A 24,467-nucleotide genomic window follows, 5' to 3' on the forward strand; every position below is an offset into this window, starting at 1 on the left:
CTTGGCTAAATTTAGTAGGACTAGCAATAGCAATGATCTTACTTCTGCACTTCTGTCAACATGATACATAAAGTTGTATATTCATTAAGGAGATATTTATTATTGCGACTAGAAATTGTCACAGATTAATCTGTCTAGTATTTAGTCATCATGGTGGGAAGAAAGGAAATAAATGCTTTGAAGAAAAGTTCATTTCATTTTTAAAGTTAAGGTTTTGAAAATGTAAGTTATTAGTCAGTATATACATTTGGAAATGTTTTCTTGTCTTTGAATGTGATCTTGTGTTTTCAACTGAAAGCAAACAGACTAATTTCAGCACCAGCTGAAGTACCAGTCTGATTTCAGAGACTTGGAAAGCTTGTGGTTTTTTTAATTTATATTGTTGTTGTACTATAAAAAAACAAACAAACATTCTTTTTAGTACAAACTGCTGAACTTTGCATATGAGGCTGTGATCTGCATTAATGCCAATTGCTCTTATTCTTCACAAATTGCCAAAGAAATCTTGAAACTGTACTTCTGTTAGGAAGCAACTGTTTACTTCAAATTTACATTGATAAAATGATTTTCATATGAGTGTAATATTTGCTGCCTGGGTTGTGGTTGCGTTTGTTTGTTTTTCCTCATAGAAATTGGGCAATATGTTGACACAGTAAGTACTGCTTGTCAGCACTATCAAGTAATTCTGGCAGGTTTGTCCATGTACATCTGCCACCCTTCAGAACTGAAGCTTCTGTTGTTGTTTATAACTTGCTTCAGAAATACCTTTCAGTAAACTTCCCATGCAAGTAAAAATTAGTAAGTTCCATATGCTAACCCTTTATTTTTACCTTTCATTGAATCTTACAGTCTTTTTACATTTTTAGTTGATCTTGAATTAATTAATTATTAACGTGTGAAGCTCAAGGTGTTCTGAGTCAAAACGAAACTAATGTGTTCACTGTTGGAATTAACAGTGATACTTTTTTTTTTTCTTTTTTTTTTTTTCAGATTTTAATCATCAAAAATTTGGTGTAGAGAATTTCTGTAGTCCAGAATCGTATTCTGAATTTGTTATATTTGAAGATAGCTGGTATCAACTTCTGGTTAATTTAGTTCTGAAGAAAAAATAGAATTGCTTGATGTTTCTCTAATGAATATGTGTATAGAGAAATAAGCTAAGGGTCTTTATCCCTGAATTTGAGCAGTAGATTAGTGTGCCTTGTACATAAAAGCCTATAAGGTGGCTGCTTGTAGGGCCTGTGCTAAATTACGAGAGCACATAAAGTATCAATTGAGAGGAATGCTGTTGGCATCTGAGTCATGATCAGTGCTGAGAGGCAACTAAAAATGCTTTGAAGGAGACTGTTTTAATATGCATACTGAAGAAAATGGCTTGTGTTGCATTAAAAAAACCTGAAGGTACAAAGCTGATAGCTGTAAAGAAGAACAAAAAAGGCAGTTGGTATGGAATGAAATGTACTGTAGCAAATAAGAGTTGGAGATAAGATTGTGGGAACAGATGTGGAACAAGGCCAGATCTGAAGCATAGAAATGCAGCCAGTCTGTTCTGAATGTTCTTCGGCTTATGGGTGGTTCAGGCCAAATTCACCTGTTGTGTTTGTCGTGTGATGAGCAGCAGTGTTTGCCGTTATGCCAGGTTATCCTCATTTCTGATATTTGAGGTTGGCATTAACTGATTGTCCCTGGGACCAGGGCTGTGGCTCAATTCCTTTTTACAGTAGAGCAGTGGAGCTTGAAGAGAGCTATTGTCATCTCATGCTTCTGAGCTGCTCCCAGAACTCTTTTTTTCTTTCAGTTCTCTCAGGTAAATAGTGTATTTCTTTTGGCTTTTTCCTTTCGGATGTATTGTGATGCAGCTTGTGGGGTTAGGAGGATTGATAGTGCCTGAAATAGATCCTTGAAAGAATGGATAAGAAATTATCTTTATTGTAGAGAAGGAATTAAATATTTGGAGGCCAGTATGTTGATTAAAGAAGTCTACCATGTGGGATTTTAGTAGAACAATAACACTATAGCAAATAAATGAAGGATTTCTCAGAATTTATACAAGTTTTGTTAGATATACTTCTTTCCCGGTAGTATTCTTTAGAAAGCATCAAAAATGCATAATAGCAAACTATAGATTTAAAAACTGCGCAGCATATTCAGTGCTCTGAAGATTCTGGCATGTATCAAGTCATTCTTGACAGCTTTACTGACAAATACATCCCTAATAAAAATAAACAATGGGGTATTTACTGTAGATAAAGATAATTTTAACATGCCTTCTTTTTCAGAGCCTGTTAGTAGCCAGGGGTCAGAGATAATAATGACAAAACTTCCTTGTTTTCTATTTTTGAAAAAGGAATTTAAAATTTGAAATAGCAATTTGTTAAAGACCTAATTAATTTCAATCTTGAAAACTTGAAGACTTCAAGCCTAGATTATTTTTTTTTTTTCCAGCTAAAAATTGCATATCATGTAATAAATGTATTTGAAGACTTTTTGAAATGTTATTTCCCTGTTCTGAATTTGACAGTCTGAGTGCTGGCTTATTGACAGTATAGTAAGTAACTATACCGGTAACAGGAGCACTATCGCTGTCCTGAAAACTATTTCTTCAAGTGTAGTGTAATATTAATTTTCCTTATCTGATGCTACACAAGTACTGACAGCCTGTGACTGTGAAATAAGCAAACAAAATGGCACGGAATGACTTAGTTGGATTTTCTGCTCTTCTCTCCTGCCTTCTGATGTGCTTCTGGTGTTACTGTGTCACTGAACATAAATAAGGCCTGAATTCTGAATATTCAGGAGTGAGAATTGAATTTCTGTGTTTTCAAATAAATTAAGCAATAACACAGTATGGAATAACAAATGCATTGCTGTTTCATACTAAAAGTGTGATGATTTGAGCACTAATCACTGATTGCCTTTGATTTTAAGTAAACAATGAGTCCCATTTAAGCCCTCACTCAAAATTAATGAACGTAGAATGAAGATGTGAGTTCAATATGCAGGTGAAGGTCTCAGGAAGTCTATAGATAGACAGAACTTCCTCAGAGATGTTGAAGGTCTTAATATAGTACAATGGATCAATGATCTTGTCTTATGCTAAAGGAATTATCTGCCTTTGGAAGGTAAGCTGGAAGGTGAAGAGCATGCTGTTTGTTTTGCTGTTTCCTTTGTTGGGTTGCATTCCCTGGGTTGGTTGGTTTGTTTATTGACCAAAGGCAGCTTTTGTGAATTGAATGTCAGATAGAGAGATATGGAAAACCAATGCTTTCCTGGCCTAGATGATTTTCAAGGAGTTTGCTGTGTGGGTGATGAACATTTCCATTTCTTCATGTTTGGTAAAGTAGTTCTTCGTTCCTTAAGATTCTTTGAATGCTTCTTGGATGAAGCGCATCAGAGGGGAAGCTAAAAGGTAGCACTGCTTAATTTGAAGTTTCTTAGTGGTTTGAAACTGTACAGATCTGATTTTTGCTTAGGCTGGGTAGATGAATGTGCTTTCTAAAACTGTCAAGTTAGTCTGAAGAGAAAAGCATCATCATCAAAACTAGCCAGGGATGACCTGTGAGAGAGATTTGAAGATACTCTGACTTTTTGTTTTTCTTTTTCCAACTGATCATTTGAGATTGTTATAAATTTGAAAATGCTATTTATATACAAAAGATCATTGTAAAAGCCTTTACAAACTTCATTTTTTTTGTTCCCTCAGTAAGCACGCAGTTTTGCTTTTGTAATCCTTAATATGTTATTTAAGAAGGATCTGCTCATCTGCTAGCATAGTGGTAGTTACCAGACTTTGTGTGCAAAATGTGTTCTTTTCTATTTCCCCTGTTTTGTCTCTCAACTCTCTGTCAACAGGAATCATTATAAAAACCTTTTTTTTTTTTTTGTATATTGTTTGCAATTACCTGCTGAAAGTCGAAGACAACAGAATCTGCGTAAAGAAATTCTGTACGATCTTGAAGTGGAATAGAAGTGGAAGCAGGTAGAAGGTTCTGCCTGTGCTCAGGGATGATCAGTTTTCTTGTCTATTGCAAGCCCAATTAAGTGCTCAGTTTCACAATGTACTGCCATTGTAGGTTTTTTCCACTTCTTATCTCAGCCTACTTATTCAGTAAGGTGCGATGGAAGTGAAATTTCAGAAAGGGCAGGAAGGAGAATTTTCTAATTCCTGTTGATTCAGCATCAAGTTAGCTAAATTTCCTTTTGGACTCCTGCTGCTATGTGGGCTTAGGACTTCCCTTCTACAGGGGAGCTTCCTAAATGTGTATATTTAGAGTTTTTTTTTTTTTCCTCTGGCCAATGGCCAATGATGGGAGTAAGTGAAATGTGTAGTATGGGAGAAGTAAAGAATGCATACTGCAAAGCTTTAGGCAAGTTTTTCATTCCTAGTAATGTTAGCATTTTGAGTATAAATACACATAAAATACATGTGTACATATCTGTGTTTGAGTATGTATAAATAATTCACTTTCTTCAGAAAACAAGCTCTGATAATATTGAATGGCATCTGCCTGAGAACTGCTTTGATAAATAGGTTTAGCTGTTATTAACATAATTTGCTTCTTTTCATATTTACTGTAGAAAGTTTTGTGCAGGTGGAAGTATAATTGTTCACTATTCTCATTGCCTGGCAAGTGCATCGGAGAAATATCTTCATTCTTTGGCTTTTAGGCTGTTGTGACGTGTTACGCTTCGTAACGAAATTTGAGGTCCCACGTTTTTCATTATTCCTTCTTTATTCAGTTTTCTTGTTTCTTTTAATGGAAATACAGTACAGAAGCATTGTTTTTAAGCAATTGTTATTAGAATACCACTTGTATATATTACTAATAAGCAGGTGTTTTGAAGATGGGTGAATGTATTATTTTTGCTCATAGAAATAGGACTTCATTTGTGTCATCTTCTGATTATTACTTGTAAACTTTAGAATTTACAACAGGCAAGTGGTGAAATGCTTCAGAAAACATGCCTGTGTATCTTGAAACATTTTGTGTTCATAAACTTTAATTATAAGGGTCCATCCTTTCTGTTAACAGTAACATTGGTCAAACACAGCTAATTGATACCTTTTCCTTGTTATTCAACATGACTTTTTATTGTATGCCTTTCAAAATCATCTCAGATTAAAAAAAGTCAGTTATTCTTAGGTTTTACAGAAGAGAAGCACTGTGCACTGTCTGTATGAAGACGAATGCTGATCTCCTCTGTTCCATTAGTGCTGAGAGAAGAAGAGGTGGATAATTTCTGTTCTAAAGATGTAAATAAAAGGCGCTGCTTGGAGAAATAATTTCCTTCTCATGTTCAATCTGAGAACACTAAGAAGCTGTTATTCTGAAATACTTAGCATATTGCTTTTTATTCAAAGCAGAACATCCACTGACTGCCTTTGCTTGCTGCTTTTTTTAATCCCAAGCTAGTACCAGGACGTGAAGAAAATAAACTGTCACATGTGACCAATTCTAGTTGAAGTTAAGGGGTGATTATTCAGGAATTAAGAACTCTTCATTAGAGAAAAGAAGAAAACTAGTTTATTTCCTTGAATGAGATCTACTCTTCCTTCAGCTGTCTATGGTTTCACTATGCATCTTCCAAATTGTGCATGTGACAACTTAAAGCTTCTACAGGCAAACTGTAGTCAATTTGAAGGTCCACTCAGGGCACTGCCTGAAATAAGTTGTGTTGGAAAAAATATTTTTACCATATACTTAATTATTAATGCAGAATGGTACAATTTAAATTGCCCAAGTGGTCTTTCTTCTGTGCTATCTTTTTATATGGCTTTACAAAATTCAGAGCTCTCTTACATGTTCTAGAGCAGTGTAAAATGTATAAGCAAAACCAAAAATACTCTTCCGTTTTATGATGATATTCACATGATTCATCAACCAAATTGTAGTTCTTTGGTCAACACCACAGATTGTTCTAGAGTTAACAGGGTTAATGAAAATAATGTATGTGGTGTGGAGTACATACTTGCCAGAGGGTTTTAGAGGCATTTGATGTTTGGGGTTCCTGTCAGGGCTTTGGGTGAAGTGTGATTTTTTTTTTTTTTTTTTTTTTTTTTTTGTGGACATAACTCCTTGTTCTTGTTTCATCCCATCTTGAACAGTTCAACTTCATTCCTTTCAAGCTTTCCTTCTTCTTCTTCTTTCTGTTCCTGCTTTTTGTTTCCCTTTTTCTTACTGAAGTTTCCCATTTGAGTTGGCCTTCCCTGTTCTGCTTTATCTGTCAAAACTTAAAGCTACAGTGCAAGGCCCAGTAATCCTCAGTAGTCACAAACTGAATCATCGTCACTCGTTCTATGAGAGCTTAATGTTGTCTGGAATGATTATGCATTTTCTACCTCATAAGAATTAAAGACAACCTAGTGAGTGTGACTTGCTTTTGAGAATTAAAGTTGGAATTGTAACTAAAGAATCAGTACTCTTCCTCATTGCTACTGTCTAGTTTATTTACACTGTATATGTAGATGAACTAAATTTGGGAACTGGAATTGGAACAAAATTGCTCTGTCATATTACTCTATCTAAAAACAACGCATTGCATTTAGATCATCTGCCTTCCTTTGTCATGACTGCCATCACCCAATCATTCCTTTTCTCTTTTCTATTGGCCTTCTCTATTTCTGTCAATTTTTTTCCATCTCTTTCCCATTAGCTTGGGGAAAAAAAAAAAATCCAGACTATCCCATGAAGTATTAAAATGGTAGCGTTAGGTTCAGAAAAAATAACTGGGAAGTGTAACCCTTATTTTTCTAAGCAAATGTTTGTGCTTTAGTTCAAGGAACATTTTTCAAATATTCAGTAACATTTTCATGTTATATGTACAAGCACAAGTTCTTTTTGAATCACTGAGCAGTTCTTTTTTGTATGTTATCATTGTGCATCAACTAAGGTCCAGGTGACCTTTTATCTGCTTAGTTTATTAGACAGACACCTAGAATTGAAAGGCAGAAATCTGAAGCTTATCATGTGTTAAGCAGTTGGAAATGTGGTAGAAAATGAGCAGCGTGGCATCGCCTGACTACCTCTGTCTTTCCAGTGGCATCCTTCAGAAACATTAAGTGTAATGTATTATCCTACTGTTCTTGATGTGGTCTCACAAGGAAGTGTTCTCCACTGAGAACAGAGCTTATTTTAGGTGGATCCTGTAACACAGTGTTTTACTTTGTGAAGGAGATTTGTTAAATGCATTAAAGAATGAACCAGTGGGCAGCTATTTTTATTTCAGTTTCTACATGACCTTTACAGCAACTACTCATCTGTAAAGAGTTAATAAATGATTAATGTATTATCTGATTATTAGGGTAGAGCACATTAACAGATGGCTTGTAAACAAATTTAATATCATCTTTTGATGTGCTTAGTAACCACGATGATCTATAATAACCAAATCTGTCAAATGTTTACAGTATGCTTTGTGTTGCTGACATTTTAAAAATAGTTTAGAGAAAAGAAAGATACCCTTTAGTTTTAAATTAATGATCACAGTAATAGTCTGGTGAATTTTTTTAGCTTTAGGAGAATCTCACTTGTGTACTCTTTCTAGCCTCATTTGTTTCTTCCTGTGTCATTTAAAAAAATACGTAATTCAAAACAATGAAACATCTCACAGTAACAGAAAAGACTTTTCTTAAAGCTCACAAGGTCTTTGGTAGTAGGTAACTGAAGTAGGGAGACTAAAGCACAGTGAGAGGGTGAAGGAAAACTTCAGGGATGAGAACGAGTAGGATTTTAATAAGGCAAAATGGAAGTGAAGTTGTGGTGTGTTCATATATGGCTATCCAAGGTGACAGTGTAACTCATTGCTTTCTGTAGATGGGTATTTCAACTAATGAAATATTGCAAACATAAGGTTGGATTTCACATTGCGTTAGGAAGGGTCCTCAGCTTGGTGATCCCTGCTGCTGTCTGCTAATAAATGAAACTGCACCTGTGATACCTGAGAAATTGAATCAACCAACGTTGTCAGCAGAGCTTAAAACGAATGTTTTGTTCTAAGCTTCTGTAGTGAGCCTCTTGGCCCTTGTCTAAACAGGATCACATTCTTCTGACATGGCTTCACAAAGTAGAAATAGAAGATTGCTTATATAACTTTTTTTTTTCTTGTTAAGCAAGGCAGAAGTGACTTCCTGCATTCCATTTACAACTACTTTAAAATGGATAGCAATAAATTTTACAGTTTCTTTGGAAAGGTTCATTCTTTTTATTTTTTTATTTTTTTTTTTTTTTAAAGAAACTGGAAAGTTTTCTTTCTTTTTCACCTTGCTTGAATATAAACTCAAACTGGTATAGGTTTCAAAACATAGGTCATTCCTTAGCTCAGTCTGACATGTAGATGAATGGGAATAATAGAGTATACAATGATAATACATTTATATATATATGATATATAAAATATGAATGCAGATGTAGACTGATGCAAATATACCAGAAGTACCACTTTTCATGCAGCCTGGATTTTTATTTATTTTTTTTTTAACCTTTTCACATTTCCATTCCTATCTGTGGTTTGCAGTTGTCCTGAAGTTTACTAATTAACTCTTTCTCCTTTGTGTCCTTCTTTCACGTTGCTGAGGTCTCAGTTTATACTGATGTCTGAGTCCTTGATCCTATGACCTTGTAGTTAGCAATATTAAATATCATCCTGCTTTGCTGAGTTCTTCAGGTTCATTTAGTTGGTTCTGTATGATGAGCTGGTCTGCTGTACACTGATGAGATCTTGCAAATATAGCTAGTGTGCTCCTACTTGAATGCTATTACCTGTCAATACGTTCAGTCTTAAGCTTTGTTTGTTTTTGTTTTGTTTTTAAGAAAATTCATTAGTAACTCTTCTTTAGATGATACATGTTCAGCGCTATCACTTTTTTTTTCCTTTTCTGGCATCTTTTTCATACCCCAATTGCACCATTTCCTGCTTTTTTTCGTTTATGTTGTTACTTTTGCTTGTAACACTGCATGAAGTGCTACACTGTAGTCCTTGTTATATCAACTTCATCATACTCTTTCAAGGGTGTATTTCAAGAACCAGAAATCATACTTTAGAATATTGCATAGTTACTGTATGATGCTCTTAGCTCTACTTTTTCTTTCTTAAAGACAGCTGTGAATTTCAATTGCAAAAACTAATCAGTCGGATATGCACATTGTCACATTCCCATAATACTACTTTAATTATTTTGTCCGTGTGCCATATTCCAAAACATTTGTTGTTTGAGTTATTAACACTGAACTTGTTACAGTTTCTCCGAGTGTGGATAAGTGGCTGAATATCCTGGTTCCTTCCTTCTAACAGAATCTGCTAATGTGCCTGCCAGTCCTTATTAAAATAGGAGAGCTACAAACTGGATGGCTTTTATCTGAAAATCTTCTCACTGTCTGGAGCAGTGTTAACTGAATTTCCCCCGTACTGAATTAGTTTCAGCTCAAAAATAAATAAGTAAATAATTACATGTCTCTTGCCATCCCTGGGTAAATTGGTTTATTTTAACGCAATTGTTCTAAATTATTTAAATCATTAAATCCAAATGTCTAGCAGTTATTTGAATGCATTTCTCACCTGCTTGGTTGCATATACACAGCCTTCAACAACTTTGAAGTTCATTACAATGTTGACACTGAATGCTTTTAAATGATATTTTTTAATATAGCATAATAACAGTGTTATAAAAGGATTGCCTCATTTCTCAGTGACTATACAGGAATCCTCAACTCATGGTTAGAAATAAGTGCACAGCTGGAGAGAGCTTGTGGTCCTCTTTCCCCTAAGAGAAGATGGCTGTGACAGCTTTGGCTTCTACAATAGGTTATATCCTGGATGAAGGCCCAGGATGGAGAACATTTGCTGCCTAAACTATTTTCAGTCTCCATTAGGAAGAGCCTGACTGCCTGGACTTGTGTGTACCTCTTCGTAAGCAGGTTTTTAATTCTTGTGTCACAATTTGTCATGCATATTAATCGTGCTATAATAACATAATGGTAGGATATGGCCGCTTACACAAGCGAATTCAGTGAAATGGCAGCTAATAGGTTAAACGTCTTGTTTAAGTCCTGCTGAATGCAAAGTGACATCACACTGAAAAGGTCACCTTCTTGTCTTCTTTGGTGCTGGTTTTCATTGAGAGTGTTTGTGTCCTGTTTTAGGTCTGTCAGTAAGTGACCTCACTTTTCTTTTCTTAGTGAACAAGTATTCCCACTATGCTTTCCTTTTTTTTTTTTTTTCCTTCATTTTTTTCTTCCTTTTAAAGTAAAGGACTGAAATGGCAAAATCCCTCTTTTCTCTAAGAGTAGTTCTTCAAACCTGCAGGTGAAAGTACTGTCCCGTAGGAACAGAAGAAATATCACCTTCCTTTTTGGTGGAAATATCTAGCCAGAATTCTGGCACTTACAAGTTGTTTTGCTCATGAACTGCTATCTTCTGAACATAGCAGACATGGAACGGGAGCCTGGCTTGAAATATGACAAATATTATTTCAATTGCACTGTTTTTTTTTAAAAGCACAATGAGTGTGAGGTATAAGACAGTATTTCAGGTGTTTTATTTTGTTGTTGTTGTTGTTTTTTGTTTGTTTGTTTTTTGTCATAAGGCTTAAACATTGTAAACATTTCAGTAACATGCTTCTTTAAAAAAAAATAAAAAAATATATATATATTTGATCTTGGCAATTATATATGTCAGTGATTATTGAAAAATAAAACCTATTTCAGTTTTGGAGAAATCTTTGAGAGTCCTTTACTGAGCAAAGGTGATCAGCCATCTGACAGTTACTACCTGCATGCTTTTCTATCCCGTTTTGTCTCATTATCCTATGACAATGTGCGATAGACTTCTCAGTTTGTAAATATTTTTGAGAGCTTCCTTATACTTTGTCTCTACTCTCATTTGCATTATGCACAGCCTAGACTGTGAAGTATGGTCATTTGGGTCCTTTTATGCTGTAGCATCCCCAGTACTCCCTTGTCCATTTGCAGTCTGCATTTCTGTAGTGCTTTGATTTTGTGATTTTAGGTTTGCACTTCAATTGTGCCCATTTTTAGCGAGTATGGGAAGTTCTTAAGTCAAAGTTTACCTTTTCTTAGTGTATGTAGAATACAGGGATAATTCTACTGAACAGAATGGTAGAAAACCAAACGTAACTTATCAGGGTTGAAGTTTTATACAGTATGCCATTGAACCACTTAAATGATGTCCCTTCGATAACTTAAGGTTTTAATGAATAGCCTGGTAAATCCTACTGCTGACTTCCTACTTTTTCATTTGCTTGTTTTTCTGAATTGCTGGTTGTCTTGGGGGTAACTATTTTAATCCTATACTTTGGAGTGGTTACAACCATTTGTTGCTGGAATCTGTAACTATAATAGAAAGTGGATACATCAGCTTTTTGAGATGCATTCCTAAACTGGACTGATGAGCAGATTTTTATCTAAAACATCACATGGAACAAAATATGGCTGAACATGAATGCTGCCTGTGAGTGCTCAGACAGTTGTGTACAGATCACTCCTTACAATGGCATAATGAGGTATTAGAATAATGGCTGACTTGTGGATTCTTTTTTAATTTTTTTCTTTGTAGCACATTGTCTACTTGCCATTATTTATTGGAGAAAGGAATGTGTTTGGAAAAATTTTAAGTGCATTATATTGTTATTTGCTGGTCATAAACACTTTTCTAGTTGAAGTACTACGTTACACAGTTAAGTGCTTGACTGAATGATTTATTGCCTTTGAATTTGAGGTAGAGGAGTAATATTAGTAATGATGTAAGATGTGTGCTGAGCATATCATCAGAGTATGTGCTGGAAGAGCAGCAAAGGATCATTCAAACAGTGCAGTAAGTAGGTTATTGCTTAATAAGGCTCTGCTGAGTAGCTAAAAGAAATGATCAGTACAGTATAGAACAAGAGGTAAATATATTTAATTTGTACCCAGTAGTGCTATATTTTGGTCTGTTTTCTATAATTCCAAGGTATAAATTGCTCAGACTCAGCCTGCCCTAGAGCCACCACCTCTGAGAAAAGGTTGGGTAAACTCCTTTACCTTCTTACTCAGAGTTTGCAAGCAAATACTCAATATTTAGTAGCTTGTCAGAATATTTTGTTGACATTGCGAAGCCTTATGGCTGTAAAGACTGAATATTTTTCTATGCAGTTTGAGTGCATACAAAAAGAGAATCTCATCTTTACTGCAATGCAAAATGAGTTTTAAAATGAAGAATATGACTAGGATTAGTTTCTCTAATTCAGTGTAAAGCCTGTTCTATCTCTTCCTATTTCTGTGCTTTTTGGAAATGCAAATTGCAAACATTCCAGTGAAAGTTTTTGGTTTCCTTGTGACATTTTAGGGCTCATAGTCTATAAGAGGGGTACCTTTGTAGATGTCATTTACCTTTTTCTGAAAAGCTGCTGGAGTCAGTCAAGTACTCAAGGCTTTTGGATTTCATCTGAATTCTTGCATGTTAACTGTGAAAGTTGTACAGTACAACTATGTAGTGAAGATGATTAAATGCTCTTATCTAGAGGTCCAAAGTGTCATTGCTCAAATGGTATTAAAATGTTTCCCTAATCTGTATGTGATTAGATATTTTTTATATTGTTTTCTTTTAAGCTTCCTCATTTTTCTTAAAGTCTTTTTGAATAAGCTAGGGAAGAAAAGGGCAAAAAATTCACCTTTTGCCCAGTGAATTTCTGAACATGTAGGAAATCAAAATTGTGCTGTAGTTGGTGATGAGAAGAAAGAAGGAGACGAGAAGTTGATGCGTTTCTTCTGTGGGCAGAGAAAGAAAGTTCAAAAAAGAAAGTAGAATTAAAATGAAGTTCCATTAAGACTTAGTACTATTAGCTCTGCTGTAGTGTTCTTTACCGTGCACGTGTACAAATTTACCCTGTTTTCCCCTCCTGTCTACATTGTATCCCTCGTTAGTTGTTTGGCTTTACTTAATATTTTTATGAAATCCAGTATAAGGAAAAAAATTACTGAAATTTCTGGTTGTGCTGGTTCTGTCCATATCTGTGTTGTCAGTCATGTTGCTATTGGCAACATTCCAGTGCCAAGCTGCAAAGGAAATAACGCTTGCTATTTACAGGTTTTTTTTATATTCTTTCACAAAGTGATCAATTTACTTTGCCACATGGCCTTATTCCTCAGATTTCACTTCTGTTGAAGAATGTATCTATATCTGTATGTTGAATCTATGGAGGGTGCAAGTGGGATTGCATCAGAGGAAGCTGCCAGGAGCACACGCTTGCTCAGCAAAGTGTTCAGAGCTTGCTAGCTGCAGTCGTTCACGTGCATTATCACAGCAGACTGACATGTCCCAAGCCAAACTTCCATAGTGCTTGCTTTTATTTGCTTTTTTTTTTTTTCTTTTGGATTGGGATGCTGGAGTGAGACAAACTTGTTTTCCTTGCTTTCTCAGCAATAACCTCTCCTGCAGGTGCTAGAATAGAGTAAGTGAGCCCAGTTTGAGACAGTGCTGGCATTTTGCACTGTATTTATCCAAAGCTGTGCTTCCATTGACTTCAGCTTTAGTTGGCAATGCTTAGCAGTGTTATGCAGCCAAATCCAAACTTGGCTGAGCGCAGGCACAGAAGGGTAAAATGCATCAGTGATGATGGTGAAGGCGTTTGCATTAATATGAAAGGTTTTTAAACCGTGAGAGTTTTACCCATTCCTCAGTATCTCATTTCTTTCTTCTAATCTACATGCTGCACGTGATGTCCTAGAATCTGTGAGGAAACTGCCTGAGCCTAAACACTGCTTGGTATTCCCTTAGAAACAGTGAACAGCTCTATGAGTGGAGGCCATCTTGCTGCTTGGCAGTCATGCTGTGCTGTGCCATGACATGTGCTGGTGCAGGCAGCCTTAAATCTAGGGCAGCAGGAATATATAGAACACTGAAATGAATTACTGAAACTGAGCTACAGTTCAGAATATAGAAAACATAGCAGGAAGTCAGTGAGTAGATTTTTCTGAAATATATAAACATAAGGAAACGTCACTGGAAGAGTATAAGTGACTGAGGCTGCTCGCAAGCTACTCTGCTTGTATCTCACAGCTCAGTGTGCATTTTGTGTTATAAATGCAGATGACCACACTGATGTGAATTCAACACATGCGTAAATAAGTGTTTAAAGATTTTGACTATGAGTGGTAGCTATACTTGGGAAAGACGTGTCAGATTCCTGAAATGCCTTCTCAGGGTAAATCTTTACTCTTTTCTGACTGTAGTTCAATCAGTTCAATGTCAAGTTTCTTCTCTGCTGCAACCCACTGCAGAGACAATAGAGAAAGATGCAACTTCATCTTTTTGACCAGAAGTGTGTCTCTTTTTTTTTTTTGCCATGGGATATATTGGCCATTTCCTTTATTAGTTCATCAGTTCTGGTTACATTGAACTACCTGTCGATGTTGAAAGGAAGCCAAGCTGTATGAGAGTCCATTTAGAACCACTTAAGGCACAAGCTGTAGATCTGGTCTTGACTTTGTCATCCATAATTGTTGGAGTTTCAAAGGGTTAGTTAAAACATGCATTTTTGTTGAGCTGTCCAAAATAGACTTTAGAGTAGGGTTGCAAATTCTTATTGATTTTTCTTTTTGAGCCCATTTTCTCATTTCCCCTTAGCTGAAAGTGACCTTAAAAAAAAAAAAAAAAAAAAAAAAAAAAAAAAAAATTGTTAAAATTATTAAGAGTTATTCTAACCCACATGACATTTCTCAAAGTGTCTTGGTTTTACTTTCATCCAGAGATGAACTTGCCATATTAGCTCATGCTTCCAAGATTGAATCTATTACTGATTTATCTTTGGGAATTGTAAGATGTAATCTTCCATTGTTATCAAAATGCAGCTTGTTGCAATGCAAGTCAAATGCAGCACTGCTGTGAGAAATGCCTAGTAAAACAATGATGTTGATTATTGTTTACATTAAGAATTCCAAGTCTGTCTTGGATAAATTTGGATAAGGAAAATTCTTTGAAAGCATATGCATGTGGTCTGTCATCCGAAGATTGTTTGCAACTGTCATGCAGGTACTCACTGTCCATGTGCTGATGTGCTCTTTCCCCCATCCTCAACCTTTCCCTCTTCAACAGTAAGGTGCTCTGTTGAGGGGCAGTGCTGGCTATGTTTTGCCCTTACATGCTTTTGCTCGAAGTTGAAAGGCAACAAGACAGCTTGCTATATCACAAGGTATGACAAAAGGGAAAATTTATTTTGATTTTAAATGATAGGATATATGTGCGTGTCAATTACATCTTTCAGAGAACTTCAGGTACTGCTAAGTAATCTTTGCTTCATAATTGAAGTATCCTTTAAGAACATGCTTTCCCATCCTGGAACTTGGTGACAAACAGATTGTACCTCAGCTAATTTCTGTAATATGCAACAGAAGCATCAGTCTTAGGGATGAACAGACTCCTTCAAAGAGTTTTGATTCATTCCTAGACAAGGTTCTTTATGTGTGCTGGATGGTGACTGGAGACCTCTGAAAAATTGCAACGGTTGTGTAGTTAAAGATGAGTGTAATACATATGCAGAAGAGTGTAAGATGCCAATTATTGCATTTTCTTATTTTATTTTAGCATTGTAACACTGCAAGTATTTTTTGGCAGAGTTGCTGTTTGTGGTTATAATTAATTAACAGGAAATTTGTAGACGTTGTATTGTGAGACATTTTCAACGAATTGTAAGATATCTCAAGGTAGAAAGCTGAGACTCAACTTCAGCTGAAGGTCCAGTTTTGCTTTGTGATCTTTCAAGAATTTGATCCTGCGTATGCATTTATAATTTTTTGCTTTGCATAACACAGAAACTTTGAGGAAGCCTATTCAATGGATGAACTTAAAGGTAGCAGACAAACTGAGAGTTGATGTTATGGGACCCATTTTTTCTTCAGTTCTTACTGTTAAGCTGCTCTTCTTTCAAGATGAGAGCACTGTAAGAACAGAAATATGCTACCATGTACAACTAACAGGAAAGGAGCTGTTGTCTGTACAAAGCAAAAGTACAATCCAATTTTGGCAGACTGGACTTAATTTTCTCCTGGCTTTTGGTGATTGCTTTTTCACTAAATGCAGTGCCTTATAGCTGAAGGTTTTTTTTAATCTATGATTTAGGTCTTTAGTTTAGATCTTTGTCTCATTTAGGCCTGAGCAGATTTTGCAGACTTGCAGAATTATCCATCAGCTTTTCCAAATTTTTTTTAGTGTGCTTTATCATTCTGTAGCATATATTTTGATTTCTGATCATGGTCCTATTACAAATCAATTTGCAGCATTTTCATGTGCTGCTGGGGGCCTTTATGGATTGTTTCCATTGCTGGGATTGTTTGGCACCACATGGGCAATCTGATGAAACCATGCAAAAGGCAAAGCTGGGAGACAGAACTGTATCAATTCACAAAACCAAGAGAAACTGTTCCTGCTAAGAAAAGGAAACATCACCCTTTCTGTGTGTGCAGGAACACAAGGCTTCTTGGAACAAATTACTGAATATATGAAGCAATATGTGCTAAGTAACAAGTCTAGTGGAAATAAAGCTCCTGAGAAAAAAGGTAGCAGCCCTTAGGAGCTGGAATGTTAGCTCTGGTTTGTTTATCACCCATTATACAAAACCTGTAGTGAGCATGCATTATACTTAAGTATAACAAATTAAGTATACAACTTAAGTATACTCATAAAAATTAGTGAAGTCTAAATTCCCTTTACTTGATTTAGTTTGATGTACAGTGGGAAGTGTAAGAGTTTTGATTAACTGATCTTTCTCTGTCCAATGTAGGTGCAATTTCACCTTGAAAATATGTGGCAGGCTTGTACTCCTCTTTAAGGCCAGAAGGGTTGGTTCTGCATTCTAACAAATCTGCCCCGTATCATAGCCTTGCCTTTTGTTCCATGATCTTTTTCCCCCTTCCTTCTCATGTGTGTCCATTTACAAAGCTCCCTGGGAAGTTTTACAACAGGACCTTCCATAGATTTGCAGCTGCATATTTACAATATAACATTTGTGTTAGTACAGGACAGTTGAAATCAATTTGTAGGCTTGGTCCTCTTCTGAACTCTTTCCTTCTGACTTCCAAGACTGTAATCTTGGAAATGTTTAGATTTGGAATAAACTATCACTGTGGCAAAAACATCAGTCCTGCCTTTGTGCTCTCCTGACGCTGTTGGGTTTTGCCAGCTAAGCTCTCTGTGCAGTAAGCCAGATCAGGAGACTGATCTGACTGAAAAATACTTCCTCTACCTTATTTAAGATTTAAGCTATATGTTAACTTCATGTATTTTTCTCTTCCTAAAAAAAAACATGGTTAAGTAACTTCGGAGCTCCTCACAGTACAGAATATTAAAAACTTAGAAGAAACTATTTGTGGTGACTATAATTCTTACTATTTTTACTTTGAGAGGAGTAATGTAGATCCTACTTAACACTCCTTAATGTATCACAGGAATGTGGGTGTTTTTTGTTTTATTCTTTTTAACATCCCGGGAACAATTTTCAGTCTGGCCTCATATTTTACAAATACAATAAAATTCTTCTAACCTGCCGCATATTGCAAAATATTGGATTGCCTTATACCAAAGTGAAGTATTTTGTTAGATATATCACTTTTAGATATGTTTGATATAACACTTTATTTTTTTTACCCACCCCCCAAGACTTTTAGACTTCCTGGGCATAAATTTTCTTTCATATGCTGTGTTGACACGCATGTATTGATCCTTTTGGGAAGGTGAATAAATTCATTTTTAAGCAGCATACGAACATTGGTTTTCTCAGCAGCAGTCAAAGGCCTTTGGGTACTGCTGCTTCTGGTATAAGGATTTTAGTTTTTATTCCCCCAAGCAAGAGTATTATCTTGTTTCGACCAGCATGTGGAAAACTGTTCTGGGAATTCTGAGAACACAAGCGTGATACTGAAGGTTTTAGCATCATGTTCTGAACTAAAAACCCTGTCAAGTATCTGTGATCTTTTACATACTTTTGGTTTGCCTTTTTAATGGTAGTGATGAAATTAAGAAAAGTAATGTTTTCTAAAAACTGTCTGACTACAATGGGAAGATGGGCCATTTTGTTATGCTGTCCCACTGCACTCAGCACTCTAGATATCAGTGAGCCAGTCATCAGTAAATCTCCGTATAATTTTTCACAAACTTTTTGAAAGTGTTTATTTTTACAGACCCATTGTATTTTTATTACTTTGTAATTACATGAAAGCAGAAGATGAACTGCAGCAAAACAACAAAAATGAGATATTCAAACAATACAAACCCCTTACTCAGGTTTTTGAGTACCCTATTCTGAAAGCGTGTCATCTCCTATCTTGTATTTTGTTTTGACTTGCTTCTAATGTACTTTTTTTAAAGCACTGAGATTTGTGTTAGATGTATGAAAAATATGTTGGTACTTTCTGGGGCAGATATACCTGCTGGTTTGTTGAGCATTGCTTGCTTCTGCTCTGTGTTATGGAAGCACTGTGACAGACGGCAGATGATAAAGCTGTAAAACAAATATATCTGAACTCTGAAGTAATGCCACTTCTCCAGTAGATACATTATTACATCTGTATTTCCAACTTACTTAAATATTAATATTTGCAATTAACTATTTTTTATATGTGTATTTTCAGAAATATTGCAAAACTTCTCTGTCTATGCTGTTGAGAGCAGTAGTTAAAAATAGAGTATAATTTTAACAGCTGTGGAGGCTTATCTTTATAAATTTCTTTTGTAATATAAAAAGAATGTATCAAAAAGAAAAATAGAACTGCATTTTGGAGTTCTCTAAAATGAGAAATGAGCCTGTGCTAGAAAATGATTAGTCTGTAACAGTCTCTTTCCTTTTTTTTTTTTATTTTATTTCCTTCTAGGACCGGAATAGGCCCTATGACACTTTTAACTTGCACTCTTTGGAAAATTCCTTAATGGATATGATAAGGACTGATCATGAGCCTCTGAAAGGTAAACACTACCCTCCCAGTGGCCCACCAATGAGTTTCGCTGATATAATGTGGAGGAATCATTTTACAGGTTAGGAATATTCATATGTCCATGCTTGCTTGGTTTTTAAACAAAAATCAGCTTTTCAGTGTTGCTATGAACTTTCTGCTAATGAATGAGTTGTCAGCTATGTAATACTTCTGTTTCCCATCTTAGGATAATCATCTCTATAGTAGGAAGATAAGGTGAAATGTGTATCGCTTGGTGTAAGTGCGCAATCATAATATTATCTAACAACTGTCATTTCTGAAACTTTGTGCATCACCGAATTGCACTGTTCAGTTCACAAAATGAGTAGTATGAGGTGTGCAACTGGAGTCCAATTATATTGAAAAATCTTATACAGCATTAATATTACTGTTGTTTACAGATCATCAGCTAATATACGGGGATCTGAAAGTGTCGCTGTGTCAAGCTTACTCTCCATAATTATTTAAGGATGGTTTTAAAAAATGTATCTTGATTTGGATTTCAGAATGATAGGAGGCACCAACAAGTATTAGGTGTTGTTCAGCATTAAGAAAGTTTGCTTATTTATGCTACTGAAGTGTATTTGTTCTACCAGATGTAGCAGTGGAGATAAAAATTATTTCTAGTGTTTAGCTGATACAGAATAGTGAAAAGTTGCACAAGCATTTAATGAATCCTAATTGCCTGTCACAGTTCTGTCTTCATCTTTCGTTGGTTACATTTCAAAACAGGAATACATTCTTGCTCACAAACTGCTAGTTTTTTTTCCTTGAAAGACTGAGGCTGATAGTAGGCTATGTGCTAGGGGACACTGAACTAGAAACAATTCCCAAACTTTAACATACTGCAACTGATAGAGAAGGAATTGTTTTGTATAATTCTTCCTATGCATACGCATACCTTTCTGATGCAACAATTACCTCAAACATTCCAAACTCAGGTTAAAAGAGTTGAGACTCTGTAGCTGTGCTTTCCTCAATTATTCTGCGCTATAGCCTTCATACTTCTGCCTTTAACTATTATTCATCTGTCTAAAATGGCAAGAAATATCCACATCTCTATTCTGATCGTATTCCTCCAACATAAATGTTAATTTAAAAAAAAAGTATATATATTGAGATTTCTGCTTTATACACATTCCATGACTGGTATTTTCCATGTACATTTTAAAATGAAGTAAATTCATAATCAACAACAAAATTACTATGAAGAAGATTTAATTGTTCTATTGATTTGATTAGCTCAACACAAGTGTTTTTACTTGAAGTATAAATTTAAACATATGAATTGAAGCTGACTTTTTTAAAGGCTGAATTTTCGTATGATCCTGAGAATGAAAAAAGTGAGGAAGACTATTAGAAATTGTGTTACTCTAGAAAAACACTTTAAAATCATAGAAAGCAATATGGGCTTTACTTTATTATTGTCCCTTAACAACAGTTTTAAAAACGTTTTAGATAAGAGTATTAGCCAGTGAAATAACAATGGTACAAATACTTAAGTATTTGGTCTTGTTGACTCATTCTATCATGAAGCTGAGTCCCTGTTAGCGTTGGTGCTTTGTTGTTGCCTCAATGCATGAGATAACATGAGATTCTTGGCTTTGTTAAGCATCTTGCTTTTCAATCAAAGTAGCTTTTTGAAAGTAAGTAAATAAATCATTTTCACCTCTTTGAGGTTGTTGGCTTGTGTAGGAGGCTGTACAGTTTAACACAATACTTGGAAGCAGTAGGAACAGTTTTCCCTGTACTCAAACCAGTAAACAAAGGAGTTGGGTATTAATTGTGAAGTTTTAGTTGATCTGTTCCACTTGCCAACAGGATTGTTACCTTTACTCTAAGGAGAGTTTCTGTCGCTTTCTGAATGTGATCTTCTTGACATATTTTCTGAGTGCTGCTCACCTGTTTCAGCCCTCCTGCCTTGTTACTTACTGCTCTTCCAGGCCAGTAACTTCTGGAGAATTCTTGTTTACTATTAGATCTCTGATTCCATCTCTGCCCAGCTGTTGTTTTCCCATTGATGTAGTTAATTCTTACCCTTGCTTTCATCTTCTCCTCCCTCCAAGTGCAGGAATGACTTTGCTAACCTCCAGCCTTTGCTTTACCTTGTGTGCACTTCCCTCTGCTCCAGTTCTCACACTGTGCAGTGCAACTGACAATGTTTGTAAGAGTGGCTGTTTCAGGACATGATCATTTTATCCTCCTACAAGTGCTTTCTTCCCCTGTGTTAAATAGCTCTGCAGTACTATTTTAACTGATTCCTTTTTGTTTAGAAACAAAAAGCAATAACAAACAAACCTGCAAAATTATTCTGCTATTGCATTTTCATGGTCTTTTCAGTGAAAATTGGTCTTGACTCTTCTCCTGCATCTCCAACTTTCTCCTTCTCCACATCCACAGACAGTGTTTTCAACTGTCCTTCTCTGCTCCTCCCTCAGATTTCACTTCACTTTGGCTTTATTCTTATCTATCCCACACTCCTCTTACTCTCACACACTATCAGCACACTTTAGTTTGAGAACATAACTGATCAACTTTGCTTGCATTTGCTTGTTTCACCAGCCACTGCCCCATTTTTATTTATTTTCATCTCTTAAGTTTTTTGAATACTGTGTTTATGTACTTCAGTTTGAATTTTCAGTTCCTCATAGGCATTCCTTTGTGAATGATTCTTTGCTAAATTAAAACTGCTACTTCTGGAATTTTAGTAGTCGGCACTTAGAGCTACTTCTTCTTTGCTTTGTCTTTCATAGTGAACTGTGTGTTTTAAAATTTTCCCTTCCTCTAAGATCTGCGACCGTCTTTTCTTAGATTTTGCGCAGTGTTTTCATGCATGTGTAGAATGTAAAACAACCACAAAATAAGTGAATAATAATAAAATAAAATAAAAACACCAAAAAGCAGAACCACAAACAGTGTTCATTTTTTGGTAAATGAGCTTTGTTTTCTCAAACAATTTTGGCTATCTGCACTTACAAGTCAGTTGACCTTATTAGTTGTTTTAATATTTACTTTTAAAGGTTTTTAAATGGAAGAGATGAGGTGAGAAATGGCAAAAGCCTCTGCCTTGGAAAACATGGGAAGGTTTCATTCTAGAAAAGCTATACAGCCTTAGAACCTTTAATGTGAGTTACGAAGTCAGTGCAGCTATTTCAGGATCATTCCAGCCTGCTGCTGTCAACAAATATCTATTTATAAAAGTATTCTGTGTACTATTTATTAATTAGTGGAATATTGCCAGTGATTTATCTGAAGTTTGAAACATTGCTTAGATCATAGCCCCTCTTGGCATGTGTGCCCCCAACCCTCCTCTCCCAACGTCTTATCAGACACTTGAACCAAAAAAATAATTGTTATGTAACAAAGGCTCTTAATTAGAATATGGATAGGAAAGTTAATAGGGAAAGATTCTGACATGAAGAGCAAACTGAGATGGTTCTGGTCTCTTGTTATTTCTGAGTAGGTCAGTTCTGTGTGCTCCACTTTGTTCAGTGAGGGAGAAGTTCAGGGCTGTGAAAGGAAGTCTGTCCTCTTATTTATAGTAGTGGAAGCTTCATTGGATTTAGAGGTGTATATGATCAGATTTTGTACTGCAGGCCATGAAAGTCAACAGTTTATTTCAAGGTTGTTGAAGCAGGTCACTTTTCTCAAAGCAGGATCCGCTTGGCTTTGAGATAGCATGTGATTTGGTGGCTTTTTTTAGTGTTGGTGCAACTATGGAATAAGAGAAATGCTGGAGGATTTTAGTGCAACAGAAATGAAGTGATCCTTGGTCTCACAATATTCAATTACTTGACAGAGTACAAATTCAATCTGATTGGCAGGCTTGCTTGGTCCTCTCCAGCTAGGGTCACTTAGTTCTCTTCGGGTGTTTCATGCTGTAAGAGAGATTTGATATCTAACTCAGAGGTTCCTGGACTTAGGTGAATTAACAGCTTATCCTTCTATGTTGCAATTTATCTTGAGCCCAGCCTTGGAAGTTTTCCAGCATCAGCTCTTGCTGTTTTTCTGTCTGAAACCAATTCCTCTCCCCTCACCCCCAGCTTTTCCTGCCAGATAGGAATACCTAGCTTGTAGGGTTCTTCCTCAGTCTGGGAGCTGTGTAAAGGCTGTAAACTCTCTATAAAGAAGTTTCATTTTCTTCCTCATCCAAGACACTCAGGTGGACTGCCTTGCCTGCTTTCTCTGCTGTCAAATTTTTTTTCAATGTTTTTTTCCTCTTTCCATCTATATTCAAAAGATTTTTCTCTTTTTGTAAAAATGAGGGAAAAATTAGTTAAAAAGTAGAGCAAAAGGACTGATGAGGTTCCTCTGGTTAAAGATAAATTACTGCATATGACCAAGGACAGCCGGCTTTGCGTCAGTCATGACCCAGCCTATGTGGCAGAAGCAGTATTTTGAGAAGGCTTTTTCTGAGTTGCTTGTCTTATTTTTCTGAGCTACCAATAAAATATACAATACCGAAACACAGATCTTTATTTTTTACAGAGGAAAAACATATTTGCAATAGTTCATAACCTGTTGGTATACATGTCCTGCTTCTACCTAATTCACTTTTGCCTTACAGTGTTATCAGAATGTGAGTAGTTGCTACTTATTAGTGGCTAAAATGTTTCTTTCTTCAGTCAGAGTCTCTCCTATGGTGTAATATGTCACTGTTGCAATATGTTTATCTGTGTCAAAATATTACATTGCAACACAGAGACATTCTAATCTATTAGATATATTTTGATCAGTAGTGACTAGCAGCTGCCTTTGTTCTATTTTTAAATAAAATATTTCATCTGTTCATATGTTATGCACATGTGCTCCCACAGATCACGAAACTGAATCAAAATATGAAATTGAGGGGGGACATCATAGCCTTGTTAAACATTTGTTTTTAATATTTACTTTTATGGTGGAATAACTGTAATATCTATCTTTTTTCTTAGTAAGACATTTTGCAATATGCAAATCTCCAAGTAAGCAAAAATTTGGAGGCCTTATCCAGTAATGGTTGATGTATCTCCAAGTATGAGTATTTGGAGACAACACATGTACAAGCAGAATTTCCAGAGCAGGCTGTATGTATTTACTGGATATCAAGCTGCAGAAGGATGCATAACAAACTATGTGCCAGTTGTGTGATACTCTTTCAATAGAATGAGCAGCTTCCTGGCTGTTGTAGCATTTGTTCTTCTGAGATCATTTGATGTTGTATATGCAAATGTACAGTAGTTCAGAGGTACAGGTAGCATCTATGTTGGAGTACTTCATCTTGCTTGCCAGCATTTAATGCTAACCGTACATTTGCACAACAGAAAACTGAAGTTGCTACCTGTTTATCATTCTAAAAAGTACACCAGATCACATGAAAACAAAGTAAAATTTGAGATTTCTGCTTACGTTTAACTTAGTGATATTATTGCTAATGAATTTGACAACAGTATTTGGAGAGTATGTGTGAGTTTTGTAATACGTACAGAATGGGCATTTACTTTTCCATCTCGATCTTCAGTTAGCTTGAGT

At 35.8% G+C, this 24,467-nt stretch overlaps 1 protein-coding gene across 9 annotated transcripts in view; it reads left to right on the forward strand.

Annotated features, from left to right (window-relative positions):
• Positions 1-24,467, forward strand: part of CPEB3 (cytoplasmic polyadenylation element binding protein 3) — an 88,473-nt gene that overhangs the window by 10,159 nt on the left and 53,847 nt on the right. For 5 of the 9 annotated variants that reach the window (XM_048945289.1, XM_048945288.1, XM_048945290.1 and 2 more), the window contains exon 3: positions 18,858-19,017. The exons of 2 other annotated variants lie outside the window; for them this stretch is intronic. In XM_048945289.1, coding sequence (XP_048801246.1) covers positions 18,858-19,017 — 160 coding nt within the window. The remainder of the gene's footprint in view (positions 1-18,857; positions 19,018-24,467) is intronic. 2 more of the 9 variants (XM_048945292.1, XM_048945293.1) reach the window with 1 other exon arrangement.

Source organism: Lagopus muta, chromosome 5 (assembly GCF_023343835.1).
Source record: "Lagopus muta isolate bLagMut1 chromosome 5, bLagMut1 primary, whole genome shotgun sequence".
Taxonomy (NCBI): Eukaryota; Metazoa; Chordata; class Aves; order Galliformes; family Phasianidae; genus Lagopus; species Lagopus muta.